The 17865-nt window shown below is 42.8% G+C and overlaps 2 protein-coding genes across 2 annotated transcripts; both read left to right on the forward strand.

Moving 5' to 3' along the window:
* Positions 1-726: 726 nt before the first annotated feature.
* eloa (elongin A) lies at positions 727-12935 on the forward strand. The gene is made up of 12 exons (XM_079368269.1): positions 727-878; positions 3118-3174; positions 4146-4258; positions 4998-5584; positions 6555-6907; positions 7657-7768; positions 8417-8569; positions 8767-8864; positions 9537-9717; positions 10165-10297; positions 11109-11269; positions 11365-12935. Exons 1-12 carry the CDS (start codon positions 807-809, stop codon positions 11424-11426), a joined length of 2082 nt encoding a protein of 693 aa, XP_079224395.1. The 5' UTR covers positions 727-806; the 3' UTR covers positions 11427-12935.
* A 1066-nt stretch (positions 12936-14001) lies between these two features.
* On the forward strand, positions 14002-17816 carry pithd1 (PITH (C-terminal proteasome-interacting domain of thioredoxin-like) domain containing 1). Its single transcript, XM_079368377.1, has 6 exons — positions 14002-14356; positions 14803-14846; positions 15153-15230; positions 15389-15493; positions 16371-16479; positions 17449-17816. The coding sequence occupies exons 1-6, from the start codon at positions 14165-14167 to the stop codon at positions 17548-17550; spliced, it is 630 nt and encodes a 209-aa protein (XP_079224503.1). The 5' UTR covers positions 14002-14164; the 3' UTR covers positions 17551-17816.
* The last annotated feature ends 49 nt before the right edge of the window (positions 17817-17865 follow it).

Raw genomic sequence — 17865 nt, forward strand, 5'->3', positions numbered from 1 at the left:
ACATATCTTTTAAAACAGATTGTACCGTGTTAAAACACCTGAAAAGTAGAATAAAAAACATGGACAACCTTCGAGTAAGAAATAAAATATTTGACTTTAAGATGTTTAGTTTCAGTAGTTTAATCTGTGTGGATTTGGGATCAAGTCCGAGTGTGGACCAAGATATTGAGAGAGGAAGTGCCAGGTGAGTTCCTGAGTACTGCCAAGGTGCCCAACAGCCCGGTTCTATTCTTCAGACTACTCAAACCTTCAGAACATTCATACACATTCCTAAATCTCTGATGAAGCAGCAGGAGTAATTAAGGGTTAAGTGTCTTGCTCAAGGACACAGCGGATTTGTTGCTTTAGCAGCAACAGAGAATTGAACCCTCAACCTCCTGGATGAGAGACCACGGTGGGTCCTCCACCAACCGAGCCCCAGCCGCCCCATATAGCAGCATGTTTATGTACTGTATGTGTGTGTGTGTATTTTGGGCCGATGTGTTGTGAGGAACATGTCGACTCAATAACAGTGTGAGTGTGAACCAGAATTTACCTCAGGGGTTAATAAAGTTTGTAAAATCAAATTAAATACAAAAAAAAAACGTGAAACAACAATAACTGAAGAGTCTACTTGAATATTTCTGTACAATGTTAGCACAATGTAAATAAATCATCCTAAAAAGCCAATTCAGCGTTTCCCCTGACGTCAAAGTGACAGGTGCACCCTGCGTGCGCCGTCAGCTGTGCCGTAGTGACGTAGTTCCGCCTCCCTCTGTGTGGTCAGGATGAAGTAGCTTCCGGGCGATAGGGTACCAGCAGTAAACATGGCGGAGGAACTGCTGGAAACAGTGGACAGACTTCAGTCCCGGCTCCTGGAGAATCCGGAGCCTCGCAAGGTAACGACGACACGGGTCGAAACGGACAGATGAGCTTGTCAGCATCGGGAATCTCCCCAAAAAGATACGGTTTATCTCCGCCGGTTAAACGAAGCGGTGGCCGCGGCAGGTCGCAACCGTTTTTTAAATGCTGCGTTTACGGTCCATCCGGACTTCTGTAAATCATTACACGTTGAACATCGCAGTGTTTACTTTGACCTAAAACAGAACAGTGTAAAGTTATTAATTCAAATCCGTACAAATACACAGTTGGGACATGATAATAATAACATAATAATAATAAGTACCACACCATAATATCTTTAACAACCAATAGATAAATGACGATGACGGTCCTGATTTATAATTAAGTCAGCTGCTCATTTAAAAGTTAAATTAAAGAGTCTTTGATATTTTTGTACAGTAAAATTGTCAACACAAAGTACAAGAATTCAGCAATAATTAAAATAAAATACTAATTTACAAGCAGAGTTAAAAAGTAAACAAAAATATTAAACATAAAAATTAGTTCAAATCTTTTTTTTTATTGGGGAAGCAATAATAAAACATTCATTATTACAGATATGTCCTTTTTTTTTAAATCAAATATAGAATTACAAAGCAGTGTTTTGTCAAGTAATTTATTTATTTACTGTGCTTACTAATCACCTACGTTTGAGACGGTAATAAATAAATACCTCTGAGTAGAAAATTATACACAACACAAACAATAAAGTACTCAAAACACGAATTTCAAATCAAGTTGTCTAAGAGTTTTTTTTTTTTAATTTTAAAAATAATACGACACTTCTGATGTCCTGGTGCTTTGGGGGCGGCAGGAGTGTATATGAAGAGGACGGTCACCGGTTCAAGTCTCTGTGAGGACCAAGTCTGGTAATTGGTCTGGTAGCTGTTGCAAGGTGCAAATCCACTTCCTGAGCAGTGCCATGGAGACATTGAGCAAGGCACTGAACCCCCCACCCCCCTCCCCCATTCAATCTCTCCAATAGTGCATGTGTGCGTGTAGCATGTTCAATATATAACAAAGAGTAAAATCTTCCAGAGCTGTTCCCGTTATAGTTTCCGCATTTCCGACAGTCCCTGAAGGCGTCACGCGAGACGTCACGATAATAAAGGGCTTTTAACTTCTTTCATCGCACTCCTTCAAACCATCTTTATGTTACTTAATGTTACAAAAACACATGTCAGCTACCGGGTCGAACACCTGCTCATGTGTCCCTTCACCTGTCAGAGAAATATTTAAATAAACAAAACCACCAATTCATCTTCTGACGACTAGCACGTTAGCATGTTAGCATGTTAGCTGGACAGCGACTGCAGGCCTCTTTATATTCACCTGGTGTTTATTTATTATTCCCCTGCAGGCCTCCTTTATATTCACCTGGTGTTTATTATTCACCTGCAGGCCTCTTTATATTCACCTGGTGTTTATTTATTATTAACCTGCTGGTCTCTATTTATTTACCTGGTGTTTATTTATTATTCACCTCCTGGCCTCTTTAATCTCTTATTATTACACTTTAATTAACGAGACTTCCGGTCCAATTAAGGGTTCAAACAGAGTACCAGGTTAGGTTTTTTTTTTTTAATTGTCTCGTCCAAGATAGGATTAAAGGCCTCCTTTTTTAAAAAAACAGACTTCTCCATACAACAGTAAACTACAAAATATTTTCAATGATTCAGTGTTTTGAATCAGAGAGGATTCAGTCGTGGGTGTACTCCTCCGTTACCTGCGTATCAGCACACGACACTGCTGATTAAAACACAGGTGAATACTCTGGCACTCAAAACAAAGTCAGCAGCAACAATGTGAAACTGTTCCATCTTTAAACAGTTCAGTCAAAGTGAAATAAATCGTACCAACAGGCTCGTCCACGTCCACAGAGAGCCTGTTTACGTCACTGTGTAACTTTGTTTGCAGCTTTACCGGCTGCAGAAACAAATCTAGAACATCTCTTGTTTGATTTGTGAATCAAAATATTGATCTTAAAGTTCCTGATTCCGCTGCACAAACTTTAGGTCAAGGCAATATTTCATATAAACATCTTCAGATTCAGATTGCACTTCTAAATAGTCTCTACTGGAGGTCAGCTTGCTCCTGGTCTTGTTTTCATGTTTTCTGGGAGATGATTCGATTGGACAATCGACCATGTGATGACGTGTTAACCTCCATGAAAGTTAAAGCGTCAGAATCCTCCCCGTAAAATCTTGTTTTTTTTTTCTCTTGTTTCTTTTCCAGCTTTTAAAAACGTTCAAGAGACTCGGGGAGCTTCCGATGACCGTGGACATTCTGGTGGTGAGGATTGTTTGTCTTTCTTCTTCATACTGGAGTCCGACCCGCTATCAGCGGATATTAGCATCTCGAGTGAATATCGGCCGCGGCTAATTTTAGCTGCTTTATGAGCCGATATATTACAAGATTATCTCACCAGTCAAACAACATTTCATCTGAGTGTCATGTGTTACACCGGCAGCGCTCTCTCTCTCTCTCTCTCTCTCTCTCTCTCTCTCTCTCTCTCTCTCTCTTTCTCTGCATTGGAGGGATCGCTGCCATGAATGCATACGTCTATATTTATCTACAGATTTGACAAATATATCCGCTGATTGATCGGTATCAGATATCGACACACGTATCGGCCTCAAACATCCGTAATGGTCAGACTTTAGTTTTTACCATAAAGACTTCTTTAAAAAGAAGAGAGAGTGCACACACACGTGCACACACACACACACACGTGCACACACAGACACATTCTTTTGTTTCTGTATAACTTTCACAATTTAATTGTAAAATTATTTTCCTCTTACTGTCAAATTTATGTTTTGCTTTTCTTCCTCACTTTATTATGACCTATTTATTGATTATTTTCATACTAACAAAATCCTGTTTTATTTTTATTATTATATATATTGATTTTATACATTTTTATCTCTTATTTAAAATACTAATAATTACAAAAAAAAAGCTGTGAGTGAGTAGTAACATGACGTTATGAGGCCGTCCGAGTGCAGTGTGTCTGATCCAGAGAACAAACACGTCTCGCAGCTTTTTCTTTCCTGTCAGATGTGATTTATGACGTTTATCAGCACAGCCTCAACATGTTTCTGCCCAATCAGAAACCTCGCCTGCAGCATGCATAGATATGATAACGAGTGTGAAAGTCAAATCCACACCGCAGCTCAAAAGTCATTTTCTCATGTGACGTTAAAAAGGTATGTGGTTGCGAACAGTGTCGACATTTTCCACTCTGTCTCGTCCCCTCGTAGGAAACTGGAGTGGGGAAGACTGTGAACTCGTTCAGGAAACATGAAGTCGTTGGAGAGCTGGCGAAAAGCCTCGTAGCCAAATGGAAGAAACTGGTTCCTCAGTCTGCAGACAGGTAGGATCTGCTGCACACATGTGTCCCGACATGCACAACAGCAGCCGGCTCTTTAACTGTCAGCGATCACGTCCAGAGTGCTGAAGCAAAAACGTCAAACGAGAAGCTTTAAAATGAATCGCATAATGAAGATGTTGATGAATCAGTGTTAAAAACGACCACCGAGTTTTTAACATTATAAAACTCTGAAGGCTTTTCAACATGGCCTACAATCATTCAGTCCAATCCTTCCCTCATATTGATAGTTTGTTTTGTTTGATTGTTTGTTTTTTGTCAAAGCGTCTTTGAGTATTTAGAAAAGCGCTATATAAAACAAACATGTTACTATTATTATTATTAATATTATTATTATTATTATTATTATGGACGATGTGGCTGAAGCGTGAGCGCTCACAGCCGCCGTTTGCAGTCACGATCTCACAGATTAAACGTGACTGCAGAAGAAAAAGAAACATGGAGGACTGTCGACGTCGCTGCAACACCTGTTCACCTGATAACTGCTCTCATATCTGGCAAACCCAGGGGCGTCCAAAACGGCCTTCAAAGCCCCGCCTACCTTCTCTGGACCAATCAAATCCAGAGAATTCAGGAGCAGAATCTGAAGTTTCCTTCATGATCACAGAGTACACATCCTGCTGATTGGACCTTTTAAACTCTTTTCATACACAAACTTGTTTTTGTACGCCTGATAATAACAAGTGTTTGTGACTCATCATCAGTTTTCGTTTTTCTACTCCAGGACCGCCAACAGTCACGCGAAAGAGGCGCCGCGGTCACACGGACACTCTCGAGAACCAGAGGCCGCCGGAGGAGGAGGAGGCCACAGACGAACCAGGGAGCCGTCTCCTGACGAGGAGCCCTCCTACATGGAAGAGGAGGAGGAGGAGGAGAGAGGTTATCACACTAACTACTCGCCCTCGCCTCCTCATCACGAGCAGTACAGCCCGCCACAGAGACGAGGATACCACTCGGACGAGTACGAGAGCCCCGAACCTGAACCTGAACCCGAACCTGAGCTGGAACCTGAGCCTAGTCCCCCTCCTCCTCCTCCTCCTCCTCCTTCTCGTAAGGACGTCCGCCACAAACCAAGCAAAGAACCCAGCAAAAACCACAATCACGGCGACAAAAACAGGGACAGAGACGATGAGAGACGGCAACGCCACGCACACATGAGTGTTGATCGAGGAGGAGGAGGAGCTGACGGAAAGAAACACAGCGCAGACCGAGAGAGACAACAGAGTCCCGTACAAAAGTCTGCAAAACACAACAAGAAGTCGAGCACGCATGAGAGCAGGAGGGAGGAGAAGAAGAAAGCAGGAGAGGAGGGTGAGTGTGTTCGAGATGAGTATAACAGATATTAACGGAGCGTCTGTTTCCATCTGAAAATCACACTCAGCCTCATGAAGTGAAGCTCGTCTGCAGTTCTGATTCTTCAGAGCAGCAGATGTAAAAAAAAAAAAAATAGACATTTCATTGTTTCTGCGTCATCAGCCCACGATGAGTCTGTCCATGACGGAGATCTGCATCCTCTTCTGACTAATCGAGATCCTGATGATAAAGCCCGCATGTTCGACGACTCGACAGGAAGTGACAAAAGTCATTCTTAAAAAAGGGGAAATCAGATCACAATCATCAGCCGCTGATCTGTCCTGAGTCAGCGGGAAGCATGATTTTAATATATCTCCTACTTTGTGATAACACAACACAGTTTTAACATCATTTATTATTTATGTGCAAATCAAAAAGTTTAAAGTCAATCATTACGATTTAAAAGTTCTGCATTCTGCCGAACCACAAATTAAAATACTCCATAAACAGAAGGGTTGGTTTCTCTCTCTCTCTCTCTCTCTCTCTCTCTCTCTCTCTCTCTCTCTCTCTTTTCTTATCGCTTATATAAAATTCCTTAAAACCCGAAAATGAACTTTTAAATTCTCTGTGGGCGTGGGGGCGCCTGTAGCCTCGTGGTCAGTGCGCGTGCCCAACGAAACACGAAACCGCTCTAGTCCTCGAAGCGGGCGACCTGGGTTCGAAACCGACCTGTGGCGACTTTCATTCCTCACTCTCTCTCTCTCGCTCTCTCTCTCTCTCTCTCTCTCTCTCTCTCTCCCTGACTGTCCTGTTTAAAAACATGTAGAAAGACCATCCTGTGAGTCCTCGTCAGAATAGACTGCAGGTTTGAATCCCCCGCTCGCTCCCTCCCAACACTTCCCGTCTCTCGTCTGTTTTCCGTCCAAAGACGCCTCGAAATGCACTCCCATGATTCACTTCATCCTCAAATGTTAATTTCTGTTTCCAGGGCGACCGAGGGTGCCGAAGGACTCTCCACCCAAAGAGGAGGAAGAGGAGGACTTTGAGACTCCCACCATGTCCTTCGAGTCTTTTCTCACGTACGACGCGCCGACGCCTGTGAAGAAGAAGAAGAAGCCTCCGTCCTCGTCGTCTTCCTCGTCACACAGCCGGCCGTCTCACTCTGCGTCCTCCACGTCATCGTCCCATCGCACCTACGACCCTGCGCCCGCACCCTCCTCCTCCTCCTCCGCCTCCGCCTCCTCTTCCTCCAAAGCGAGCAGAGCTAACGGCAGTCAGAGCAGCAAGAGGGCGCATTCAGGATCCAGCTCCGCCGCGGCAACGCCTGAGAAACGGAAAAGGGTAAGAAGACCCCTCCAGTGTCGTGTCCAGTTTATGCATCTGAAATGTTTGCAGGAGGGGTCACTGCAGGTCTTACAGAGCTGCTCATCTGTCACTTTGATAATTCATTGGACATAATGGAGACATATCTCTCACTGTTCAGAGGAGGAGAAACATCTGTAATCTGAAACTCTCTTTCACCCTCGAATAATCAGATCAACGATTCGATTGGCTGAAAGATTGTTCTTGAAATTCAGGCGTGTTTAAGTGTCGGAGTGTCGAGCCCGTAAACGATTCTCTCCATGAACCGAGGCCTTGCTTTTTTTTTTTTTTTTTTTGGCGAGCTGCATTAGTTTCCTAGCAACGTCCGCTTTATTCACGTCAAGGTTTCGCAGAGAGAAGCTTTAACCTTGCTCGAGTTCCAACTTCCTCTTTTCTGAGTTTTTTCCATCACTGAGAGCAGACGAGTAAAATAAGAAACCACCACACGCCTCGTGACGAAGACGCCACGTAACGATGAGCAACGCCACCATCCGAATGTCCCCGAGACATGAAGTATTTCTGATTCAAAGGGAGCAGGATAAGATTAATCAGAAAACTCTAATAAACACGCACACACCAAGATCGTGAAGTACTGCTTTCTCCACAAGGGGGCGCCGACATCAACAAAAGCAATTGTTTCCTCACAGGAGCTTTAATTTAAAACTCACTGAGTTTGAAAAGTTGTTTCCAGATCGTCCTGGTTGATTTTCAGTGTTTTTGTTTTTTAGGTGGTCGAGGCCGTCGCCACTCTTCCTGACATCCCGCTGCCGGCGATTCAACCCAACTACAGACCTCTTCCCTCCATCGACGTCACGCCGCTGTCCCCTCAGAGACGGAAAGGTAAAACCTTTGAACCAACAGAAACGCACTCATCATCCTTTTCGTTGTGTTTGGACTCTTTCTTCATATTTCTTCGTGTTTTCTCGCCGACGTTTCTTCGCAGCGTTCGGTCAAATAAAAGAGACAGATAGAGAGTCGGGTATCTTGTTAGTGTCAGACCTTTGTGACAAGTTTAAACAAAAATCTTTTTCAGTAAAACAAACACAATGAGAACACAACAATCACTCGCTAACTGCGGGTGTCAGTGGCCAAGTGGTTAATGTGTGCGCCCCACGTACAGAGGCTGAAGCCCCCCAAGTGGGCGGGCCTTTTTCATATACAACATGAGACTGGTTGAAGAAATATTCTTCGCTGTGTCGTCAACACAAAGGTCACACTGTTTGACTTTTAAGCACACCTCAAACAGGAAGTCCCGCCTCCTAAAGATGGCCAGGTGTTGGAGAGAAACCTGATTGGCTCCTCCGTGCATGAGCAGGTTTTTCTGTCCTGGTTTCTCGTGACTTCCCTCTGATTCAGTTGATCGTGATGTTGGCACTAAAAGTGGAAGGGGGAAGTGATCTTGTTCTGTCGGAGGATCCAGAAGTTCATGCCGACCCGCTGTCGAGGTCACGCTGTCGTCTTGACTCTCGCTCCTCTCTTCACTTTCAGTTCCTGTGTGCAACGACGAGGAGGACGCCGGGTTCACGGGGAAGCGGTTCAACTCGAAGATGGTCGTCTACTCGGGATCAAAGTCTGCATACTTGCCCAAGATGATGACTCTGTACGAGCAGTGCATCCGCGTGCTGCAGAACAACATTGACTGTGAGTGAAGCTGCTGTTTATTCAGAACACCGTGAAGTATTTCTGAAACGTCTTCATGTTTATTTGTTGTGTGTAAAATACAAACGGAAAGCTGAGGTGATCACTGGTACGCGTGTTTGTGACGCCTCCTAACCCAGCGGTCGTCTCAAACACACCGCTGCACAGGTGTGACTTCTGATACCTCTCTGCTCTTTCAGCCATCGCCGAAGTAGGAGGAGTTCCGTTTGAGATCCTGGAGCCGGTACTGGAGCGGTGTACGCCCGAGCAGCTGTACCGCATCGAGCAGAGTAATCAGGTAACACACACACACACACACACACACACACACACATACACGCCGCCACAGAGTACGAGGAGTCTTAACGTGTAGTGACTGTTTCTGTGTTAGCATCATTACAACATGTGTCAGGACGTCTGTGCGTCACACACTCAGCAGTAAAAATCAAACGGACGTCTGAGACGAGACATTTAGAGCAGCAAAAGTCTGCTAAAGGTTCACAAAACATCATGGCCCCGCCCACTTCCTGACAGTGAACGAACATCCCCATTCAAATCCTCCGCTGACGTTTCAACACCGATGAGTTTCATCCTGGAGTCAAGTCGACCAAGTCCCCGAATACACTCCTATAAAACATAAAAAAACAGAGAGAAGGCAAAAGAACAAGACTATATGTTGTTTTTTTCCAGGAGTGAAGGAACTACTGATCCCACAATCCATTGCGACTCCAACTACACCAAACAAACACTTCTTTCAAAACGTCCACGGACCTTCTTTCTACATTTACCTTCACTGTCGTGTTTATGTTGTCATTCATGATGTTTTCATGTATCCTCGTTTGGGTATATTTTGTGTGATGAACATCCCATATAAGTTAGCAGGGGTCAGCCTGTGATTGGCTGACGACCAGTCTAGTGTGTATCCCACCCCTTGCCTCCAAACGAATGTAACCCGTGGCTCTCCTCTCAGTGGTTCACGGAGGACTCAGACGAGCTGTGGATGCGTCACTGTCAGCGGGACTTTCGGCGGCAGTCTCCTCAGGAGTACGAGTCGTGGAGGGAGATGTACCTGCGGCTGCACGACGAGCGCGAGGAGCGACTGAGGCTGCTCACTCAGAACATCTCCTCGGCGCACGCCAACAAGCCAAAAGGTCTGAGAAGAACTTTTACACGCCATCACACAACACGAGTATTTCCTATGTGACGTTTCACCTGCTCAGCGCAGAGCAGTCGCCGGGAGAGACGAGCGACCTGCTTTCATTTGAGCAGAGCGGGATCACTTTGATCACCTGGGTATCAAAAAATAGCTGCGAGTCAAAGATGACCCCTCGGGTTTATCATCAGACAGACCTCGCAGACTCGGGGAGAGATTCTTTAATAGTGCTTGTTCTGGAGTCAGAGGGAGTAATCAGAAGAAGATTCAGATGTTTTATGAAATCCTGTGAAAGATCAGCGGTGACGGGTTTAAACGGGTTTAAGATGGCCTCCTCTGATCCTTCACCGGATTATTGTGACGCTTCAGAAGAACTCTCCGATAGAAAGGGAGTCGATGCACAGACGCACGGTTTCAGCTAGTTTCACTTTTGTTTTGTTTGCAGGGCGGCAGGTCAAGATGGCGTTTGTGAATTCTGTCGCCAAGCCGCCGCGCGACGTCCGCCGACGACAGGAGAAGTTCGGCACCACGAGCGGTTTGTCAACAGCTGCGACCACCGCGGCTGCGTCTCCCATCAAGTGAGTGACGTGTTGACGTATGAAGCATCAGAGCGACATGTCGACCTCCAGCGTGTGAATGATGTCATATAAAACATTTAAATCACATAATGTGGAGTAACAGGAGGGCTGCAAAAAAAAACAACAAATGTGGAGACATAAGAAGGTACAAAAGAAGAATAAATAATCACATATTCAAAAAGTAAAACAACCAAATATCTATAAAAATAAACAAATCTTAAATTCTGGTCCTTCACAGTTTTCTGGTTTCAGTTACTTCGAAACATTTTTCACATTCAGGCAGGTTCAACTTTATGACAGCAACAGAAAGAAGTCAGTCAACGCCCTGAAAGGATTTAAAACACAGTTTATTTTTATTTACGATAGAAATTTGAAAAAACAAAACAAAAAAAAACAAAACTCCATTTCTAATTTTTAGACTTTTTGGCTCTGTGCTTTAAAAAAAAAAAAAAAAAGTTTTACATTCAACCCAGGGCGCATTCACACGAGGCAATCCGTACCGTGTCAACGCGAGTTTCACCTTTGAAGTCCAGTTTGTTTGACCAGTGAGAGATCTGCTTTAGTGCTGTAAAATTCACGCACAACGTAGACATGAAGTTTCACATCTGTATCTGAGTAAAAAGAGTCAGTAACGCAGATGTCAGGTTCTCTGTTGTTCTCTGATGTCCCACTCCAGGATCTTGTGAAGTCCTGCAGGTTTTGTCTCAGGCCCGGTTCGTGCCATCCTGCTTCAGCACGCTGCAGGTCCACTTTGCCTCGTGTGAGTGCGCCCTAATTCACTTTCTTTTTGTCTTTTCCTCTTTTTTCCCAGAATAAGACCAGCTACCACAGACTACTCCGCTGAATCAAACCGCTCCTCTTCCTCCCAACTTAACGCCCTGCCTGGCTCCTCTCGCTCCTCGGCACCTGGTGGAGGAGGAAACGGAGGAGGTGGTGGAGCACAAGCTGCCCGTGACAAACCACAGGTCAAAAGTAAGTGTGTTTTTTTTTTCTTCAGCATTATGTTTCTGATTTCCTCCCCAAACAAATCTCTCAAAATGTTTCTCTGTATCTTCTTCCTCTCACAGAAATCGCCCCGATGATGGCAAAAACTATCAAAGCGTTCAAGAACCGATTCTCCCGGCGATAGTGTGAATGAGGCTGAATGTATTTAATGAATTCCAGCTGTTTTTAATTTAAAAGTTTAGACAAATGACCAGAGCCCCCCCATGTAAACACATACACAGACCATGATCTTCTCCCACCGAACATATCGTATGAACTTTTTAGTCGGGTGGCATTTTATTCTCTCTCTCTTTTTTTTTCTTTTTAAGTGGTGGCATTTAGGAGTCCGGAAACAGTATTTAAATCAGTAATTACTGTCATTGGGTGTCACATCTATGGAAGGAAGTAAAGTCACTTCTTAGTCGATGTGAAAGGACACACACCCGCACAAACACACACATGCACAGTCTGTTACTTTTTCTTGCGTTTTTTTAGCAGGTATTTTTAAAAAGGAAAAAGCTAAAACTTTTTGGGAAATGCACTCGCAAACGTCGACACCGCAACGTAGACGAGAGTGTCGATGCCACTTTCATGTCTGCGCTCGAAAAATGAAGCTAGAGCCGGCAGCGGCATTAGCTTAGCTTAGCATAAACTAGCAGCAGAGTAGCTTAGCTTAGCATAAAGCCGAGAAGAGCTAGCCTGACTCTGTCACAACAAAATTCCCTCTAAAGCTCACTTATTAGCACATCCTATTTCTTCTACTTCTGTCATAGCAAACAAGAAAAAGTTTGAAGTGGTTTCAAACGATGAGCCCGACTCGTTCTTGGTCAGGAGACGGCCAAACCTTATTTTGCACAAACTATTTGTTATATTTCTGCACAACTATTCGTGTTAATGAGTGGGCATTAGTCGTACTTTGCTGCCAGGCCAGCTGTTCTCCTCTGTTTCTTCCACGCTTTATGCTAAGCTAAGCTAATTACCTGATTGTTGTAGTTGAATAACTAGACGTAAAGACATGGTATTGATTTCCTTATCCAATGTTTGACATAAATGTGTACGTCCCAAAACATCCAACTTTTACTTCATGGTTCAGAACGTTGGTTGATTTGTGATCGAATGAAACACTACGTGAGGAGAACTCTTCTTTAAATCTTTTAATGGCATGTGTGGCGCATGACAGCCATAGGACTGAGACTCTTAACCCGGGACTTCAAGCGGCTGGTTGGCGCTCCACTTTTAAACAAAGCAAACGCATTTCAACATGTCTTACGCAGCGGTTGTTATTTTAAATGTTAATGGATGAAATGATATCGATGAATTACACACACACACACACACATGTACATGAGCGTTATGTAGAGTTGTTTTTTAACCCTCCTGTGGCTTCAGATCATGTTTTACCTGCTTGTCAGATGTGTTTATCTTTGTTTATATCTGCTCCACTGTGAGGACTGATGGAGGAAGAACAATAAGGAAGAAAGTCAATAGGAAGAAAAGCGATCGCAGTAGTCTACAACGATTATAAGATGTATTTATTTTCAACACTGGGACCCCGCAGAACTGGCCTGAATGAAAGTAGATTCCAAATTGTAATTTTATTAGATTTTAATAAATGTTATATGGTCATTTTTATTAAAATTGACTTTTGCCCTTACACCTGTTTGTTGTGTTTGATGTTTATTATACAACTTAACTTTGAATTGTAAGACACACTCAGGAAGTATGAAAATAATATTTGTTTGCCCAAAACTTTATTAAACATCTTTTATAACAGTACAAATATAGAAAAAAAAATACAAAATTGCAACATGAACATAACACATTTACAATTGTTGAGCACGTAATTTCAAAATTATTACATTAAATGACTGTCCCAAAAGAACATTTAATGAGGCCTGAACTAAAAAGAAAATGAAATAAACTATAAAGAGATAGATAAATAATGAACGAAATGTACAAGTGTGTGTAATGTGTTAATTCTCTAATTCTTTGGGGAAGTTTGAAAATAAAAGTGTGAGGCTTTATTTAACAGCTCTTAATGCTTGCGCCATGTTTTCTTTCAATGTTGTAATGTGTCATCACTCCTGAATTAAACCTTAACTTTGTGTTTTGTTTTTTGATTTAAATACCTCTTACAATCGGTGGAGAAAGTAGACAACCAAGACTCAGATGCTGAGATGTTTTAAGAAAGGATGATCACGCTTTAACTTTACGACATCTGCGTCAAACGTTTTGCGACATCACTGTCGAATGTTGGTAAAAAGAAGACGGCACACATCACGTGTTTGGTGTTTTGATGTTCGATCATGTAAAGTGGCATCAATGTCGCAGGAAATGACTTCCTGCGATTTACTATTCCCTTCAAAATAAAACGTTGAGTCTCGAGTGGAGGACACATTTGTATTTATTATTCTATTGACTCATTTACACAGAGAATCCCATTTATTCTAACAATAATATATATATCACACTTTTATTTCTGCATATTCTATCTTTCTTAATATAATCCAGGAAGGAAATCGTTACAGTTTTAGATAAAACAGTAGCAAAACAAGAGATGTATAAATATAATATTTTTCGAGGGAAGTTCTGGTATAGTTTCTTGAACTTAACATTTAAAAATAATTTAGCGCTAAGATTCACTTTAATGTGTTAAAAAAAAACAATTTAGAGAAAACATTTTGAATCCACTATTATTTTGAAAATCTTGAACAGGAAGTACAATTTGAAATTCGCTTCATTTGACTCACGCGTCAGTTCGCCTGACTCCGCGAAGTGAAACTTGCGTTTAGCGTCACCTGTGATAAACACTGAAACATCTATCCGCTGTTAGCTGCGTACCTCTCCTCAGGTGAGCTAACTTTAACTGTTTTCAGCCCCACGATGTCCGGGCACGGTCACGGTCACGGGCACGGCTGCGGGTGTGAGGGGGAGCACGAGCCCGCAGAGAGAGGTCTGGAGTACGGGTTGTACAGGCGGATTGACGTGGAGAAGCTCCAGTGCCTGAACGAGAGCAGAGACGGAGACGGGAAGCTGGTTTTCAAACCCTGGGATCAGCGGAATGAACGGGACAAGGTAACGGCGCCAGGTGGATGGAAGTTAGCGGGGTGCTCTCTGAACGTTATCCGGGTGGGAGTGCAGGTCTGCGGGGCTTCTGTTTCCTGAACCTCGCTGTGCAGCTATTTTACCAAACACAACTTTATTTACATTATTGAAGCTGACCAATTTAGAATAGTGTGTGGACAGGTTTGGCTTAAAGTAATTAAAAATATCTTTCAAGTTAAAATAATAAACTAAAATAAAAAATCCGGTTTTATCTGCTCTCTTTTTAGAAAATGTAGGACCAATGTAGTTTTTATATCATATTTCACAGCTGGTATCAGATAATATGATCTATTTTTGATCAATTTAGAAATATGACCCATCTCTGTGTAACCCTAACCCAGTCCAACCAGTATCCAGATCTTCACATGTTTGTCTCACCACTGCTCATTAATGATTTATTTTTGTATTTCTTAAAGTCTGTCGAGAGCGATGCAGATGAAGAGCTGCTGTTCAACATCCCGTAAGTCCTCAAAGCACCTTCATCATCATCATGAGGTCTGACCTTTGACCTTTTCTTGTGTACAGACAGATAAATTATTAGTTGGCTGTTTCCATATTTACTAAAGAAGCTAAATTTGTAAGACACAAACTAAGAAGCTGTATGTGAGGGCAGCCTGAGGTTAGTTTTTTATAAATCCCTTTTGTTTTTTACTTTCCTTTTTCGCCTCTCTTCTTTCCTGAAAGCGTCTCTTTTCTTCTCCTCTTTCGCAGCGTCTTGTTATTTCTGTCCCGCTGTCGTCGCTTTGTGATTTATCTTCTGTTTCAGTTTTACAGGCAGCGTGAAGCTAAAAGGCGTCATCATATCTGGAGAGGACGACGACTCTCATCCGGCTGAGATCAGACTGTGAGTGTCTGTCCCATCTTCAACCCGCTGAGCTCGCCTTTTCTTCCTCTAAATGCATGCAACATGAGTGTTTGACTAAATAAACCTCCTCTGAGACGAAGCTTGAAGTCCCTTCTAGGAAGTGGAGAGCAGTGACCTCATGACGTTTTTCTCTTCAGGTACAAGAACATCCCTCACATGTCCTTCGACGACACTGGCAGAGAACCTGAACAAGCCTTCAGACTCAACAGAGACCCTCTGGCTGAGCTCGAGTACCCAACGAAGTGAGTGAAACATAAACAGTACTCACAATATAACTGTTATTAAACTGTTATATTATAATATTGTTTGTTTTCTAATCTATATGTCATGATGGATGTCGAAGTTGCCGACTTCAAAGACTTAGACTTAGACTGAACTTTATTGATCCTTTTGGGATGACTCCCTCAAGGAAATTTAGGTTCCAGCAGCAGATACAATAAAAATAAAAATGTAGCAGGTAACAAAAAGTAACAATATAAAGAATAATAGCATAAATAAAAGAACACTCTTCCGTTGGAAAAAATATTAAAAAAATATGCATGGAAGAAGCAAAATATACAAAAAAAGGCAATGATTATTATTATGATTATTGCACTTGGTTGAGATTATTATTGCACATTATTATTATTATTATTATTCAAAGAAGTCTACCAACGGGTACAAATGAAGTGACCTGAAGCTGATCTGCTCTCGGTCGGTGTTTTAAGGTCGTCTTCAAGCTGTCCAGTCAAACAAGAGATGGAGATCGAGAAGTAATAAAGTAACGTTGATGATGTTTGACGTGCACCAGGATGCAGTGACGTCTGATCTTTGTGATGTGGTCAGAATCAGAAGTGGACCCAAGGCGTTGTTTTCTTTCTGTTTGTCTCACTGTGTCAACTTGTATGCACTCCTTTTATTTTTACACACACACACACACACACACACACACACACACACACACACACACACACATGGACACAGATGACCCAGTTCAGGAACCACATTTCCTTCTGATCTTTTTCAGTGATCGTCTCTCAGGTCCAGACTGTTTGATGGTCCGTGCTTTGACTATGCGCGCGTCCATCTGTCTCTCCTCTCAAGCTGAAGCGTCTCTTTCTTTTCTCTTCCGTGTTCCAGGATCGCTCGTTTCTCCAATGTTCAGCACCTCTCCATCCACATCTCAAAGAACTTTGGAGCCGAGAGCACCCGGGTCTACTACATCGGTCTGAGAGGAGAATACTCGGAGGTATGCTCAGTCTGTTTCCCTTTTTTATCTAATCTAAAAAAGGTTTCATTCAGATGATGTTGTGATGTTTCTGCTGCGTTCAAAGACTTTCTGTGTTGAGGATTTAAAAAACATTTCCAGGAGGCTTCACGGTTGGTTGTGCTGTTTGCGTCAGCCCTGAACTTCTCTGAATGAAGATCTTATTTTGATTAATCGAACATCTCAAAGGGATCAGATTCTGTTTCAGGAAGACGTTATTTCTCCAGCGTAACTCAAAAACTAAAAGAGTTCTTTTGTGCCTGTAAAGAATAACACGAAAGCTTTCTGTTGCATTATTCGAAAAAAATATAAAAGACCATATCCCCCGCTACTTTAACCATTCATTCTGTATGTTTAAATACAAATAAAGCGGTTTTCACACATGCACATAACTCCTTACTGTTTCCAGAAACGCTGTTGCAGCAATTCATTTTAGTGCTTTTACATTTTCACAAAATTCGATATTTAACTGCAAGTCTTGCGTCAAATATCTGCGTGAGCTCGGGGTCAGCTGATGTGTGAATGCAACAGGAAACATTCAGGAAAATCGCAGCAAGCGAGAGGGAGGGGGTCGTGACATCTAGATGTAGATCCTGCGACCGACTTATGACCGAAGATTGTTTGCAAGCGCGCGGTGCGATCTACGTGCATATCATCAAACTGCTTCGTAACGTTTTCTGTTGATCCGACGGCTTGTGTCCAATCTTTTGTTGATATTGTGGAGACATCAAACTACACACAGCGTTGATTTAAGGCAAAAAAAAAAAGTCCTACTCATGTCCGACTTAGTTGTTTTGGGTGCAGCTGCGTGTGCCACAAACGGAAGGAAAAGGAAGTTCTCTGCGTGCTGCCCTGGCGCCTCTTTTTCTGCCTGGAGCTCGACAGCTTTCCTCTAAATCTGCACGAGTGTTTCTATAAACTGACCCGTCTTGTTCTCTTCACGGTCTTCAGGCTCACAGACATGAAGTGACCATCTGTAACTACGAGGCCTCTGCAAACCCTGCAGATCACAAAGTGGAGAGCATCGTCCCACAAACCAACTTCATTTCCTGAAAACTTCAGGGAGTCGTGAGGATGAAGAAGAGGAGGAGGAGGAGTTTCCAGGGGCGTCAGCTTGACAGAAGTCCAATTTGAGATGAGCTGAACTCTTGGCACAGTGTGTTGGTTGAACTCGACGGGTGAATGTGCACAGAGACATGAAGACCATGGAGCTTCAGGTGTGTCTGGGAGTGTCGGGCTTTGCGCTGTTTTCTACTCGGATTAAAAGTGAAGGCTGAATGTGGGCACAAAGATTCATAATAAATGCATGAAACATCTCACGTCTGTTTTTACCCTGTGATTTCTCTTTCACAAATAACATATCTACCC

Source organism: Symphodus melops (assembly GCF_947650265.1).
Source record: "Symphodus melops genome assembly, chromosome: 18".
Classification (NCBI taxonomy): Eukaryota; Metazoa; Chordata; class Actinopteri; order Labriformes; family Labridae; genus Symphodus; species Symphodus melops.

Coding starts and splice junctions, on each gene's coding strand:
- eloa (XM_079368269.1), top strand. CDS start 807: ATGGCGGAGGAACTGCTGGAAACAGTGGACAGACTTCAGTCCCGGCTC. Junction 4,259..4,997: donor GTTCCTCAGTCTGCAGACAG/GTAGGATCTGCT, acceptor TTTCTACTCCAG/GACCGCCAACAGTCACGCGA. Junction 7,769..8,416: donor GTCCCCTCAGAGACGGAAAG/GTAAAACCTTTG, acceptor CTTCACTTTCAG/TTCCTGTGTGCAACGACGAG.
- pithd1 (XM_079368377.1), top strand. CDS start 14,165: ATGTCCGGGCACGGTCACGGTCACGGGCACGGCTGCGGGTGTGAGGGG. Junction 14,847..15,152: donor GAGCTGCTGTTCAACATCCC/GTAAGTCCTCAA, acceptor CTTCTGTTTCAG/TTTTACAGGCAGCGTGAAGC. Junction 15,231..15,388: donor CATCCGGCTGAGATCAGACT/GTGAGTGTCTGT, acceptor TTTTCTCTTCAG/GTACAAGAACATCCCTCACA.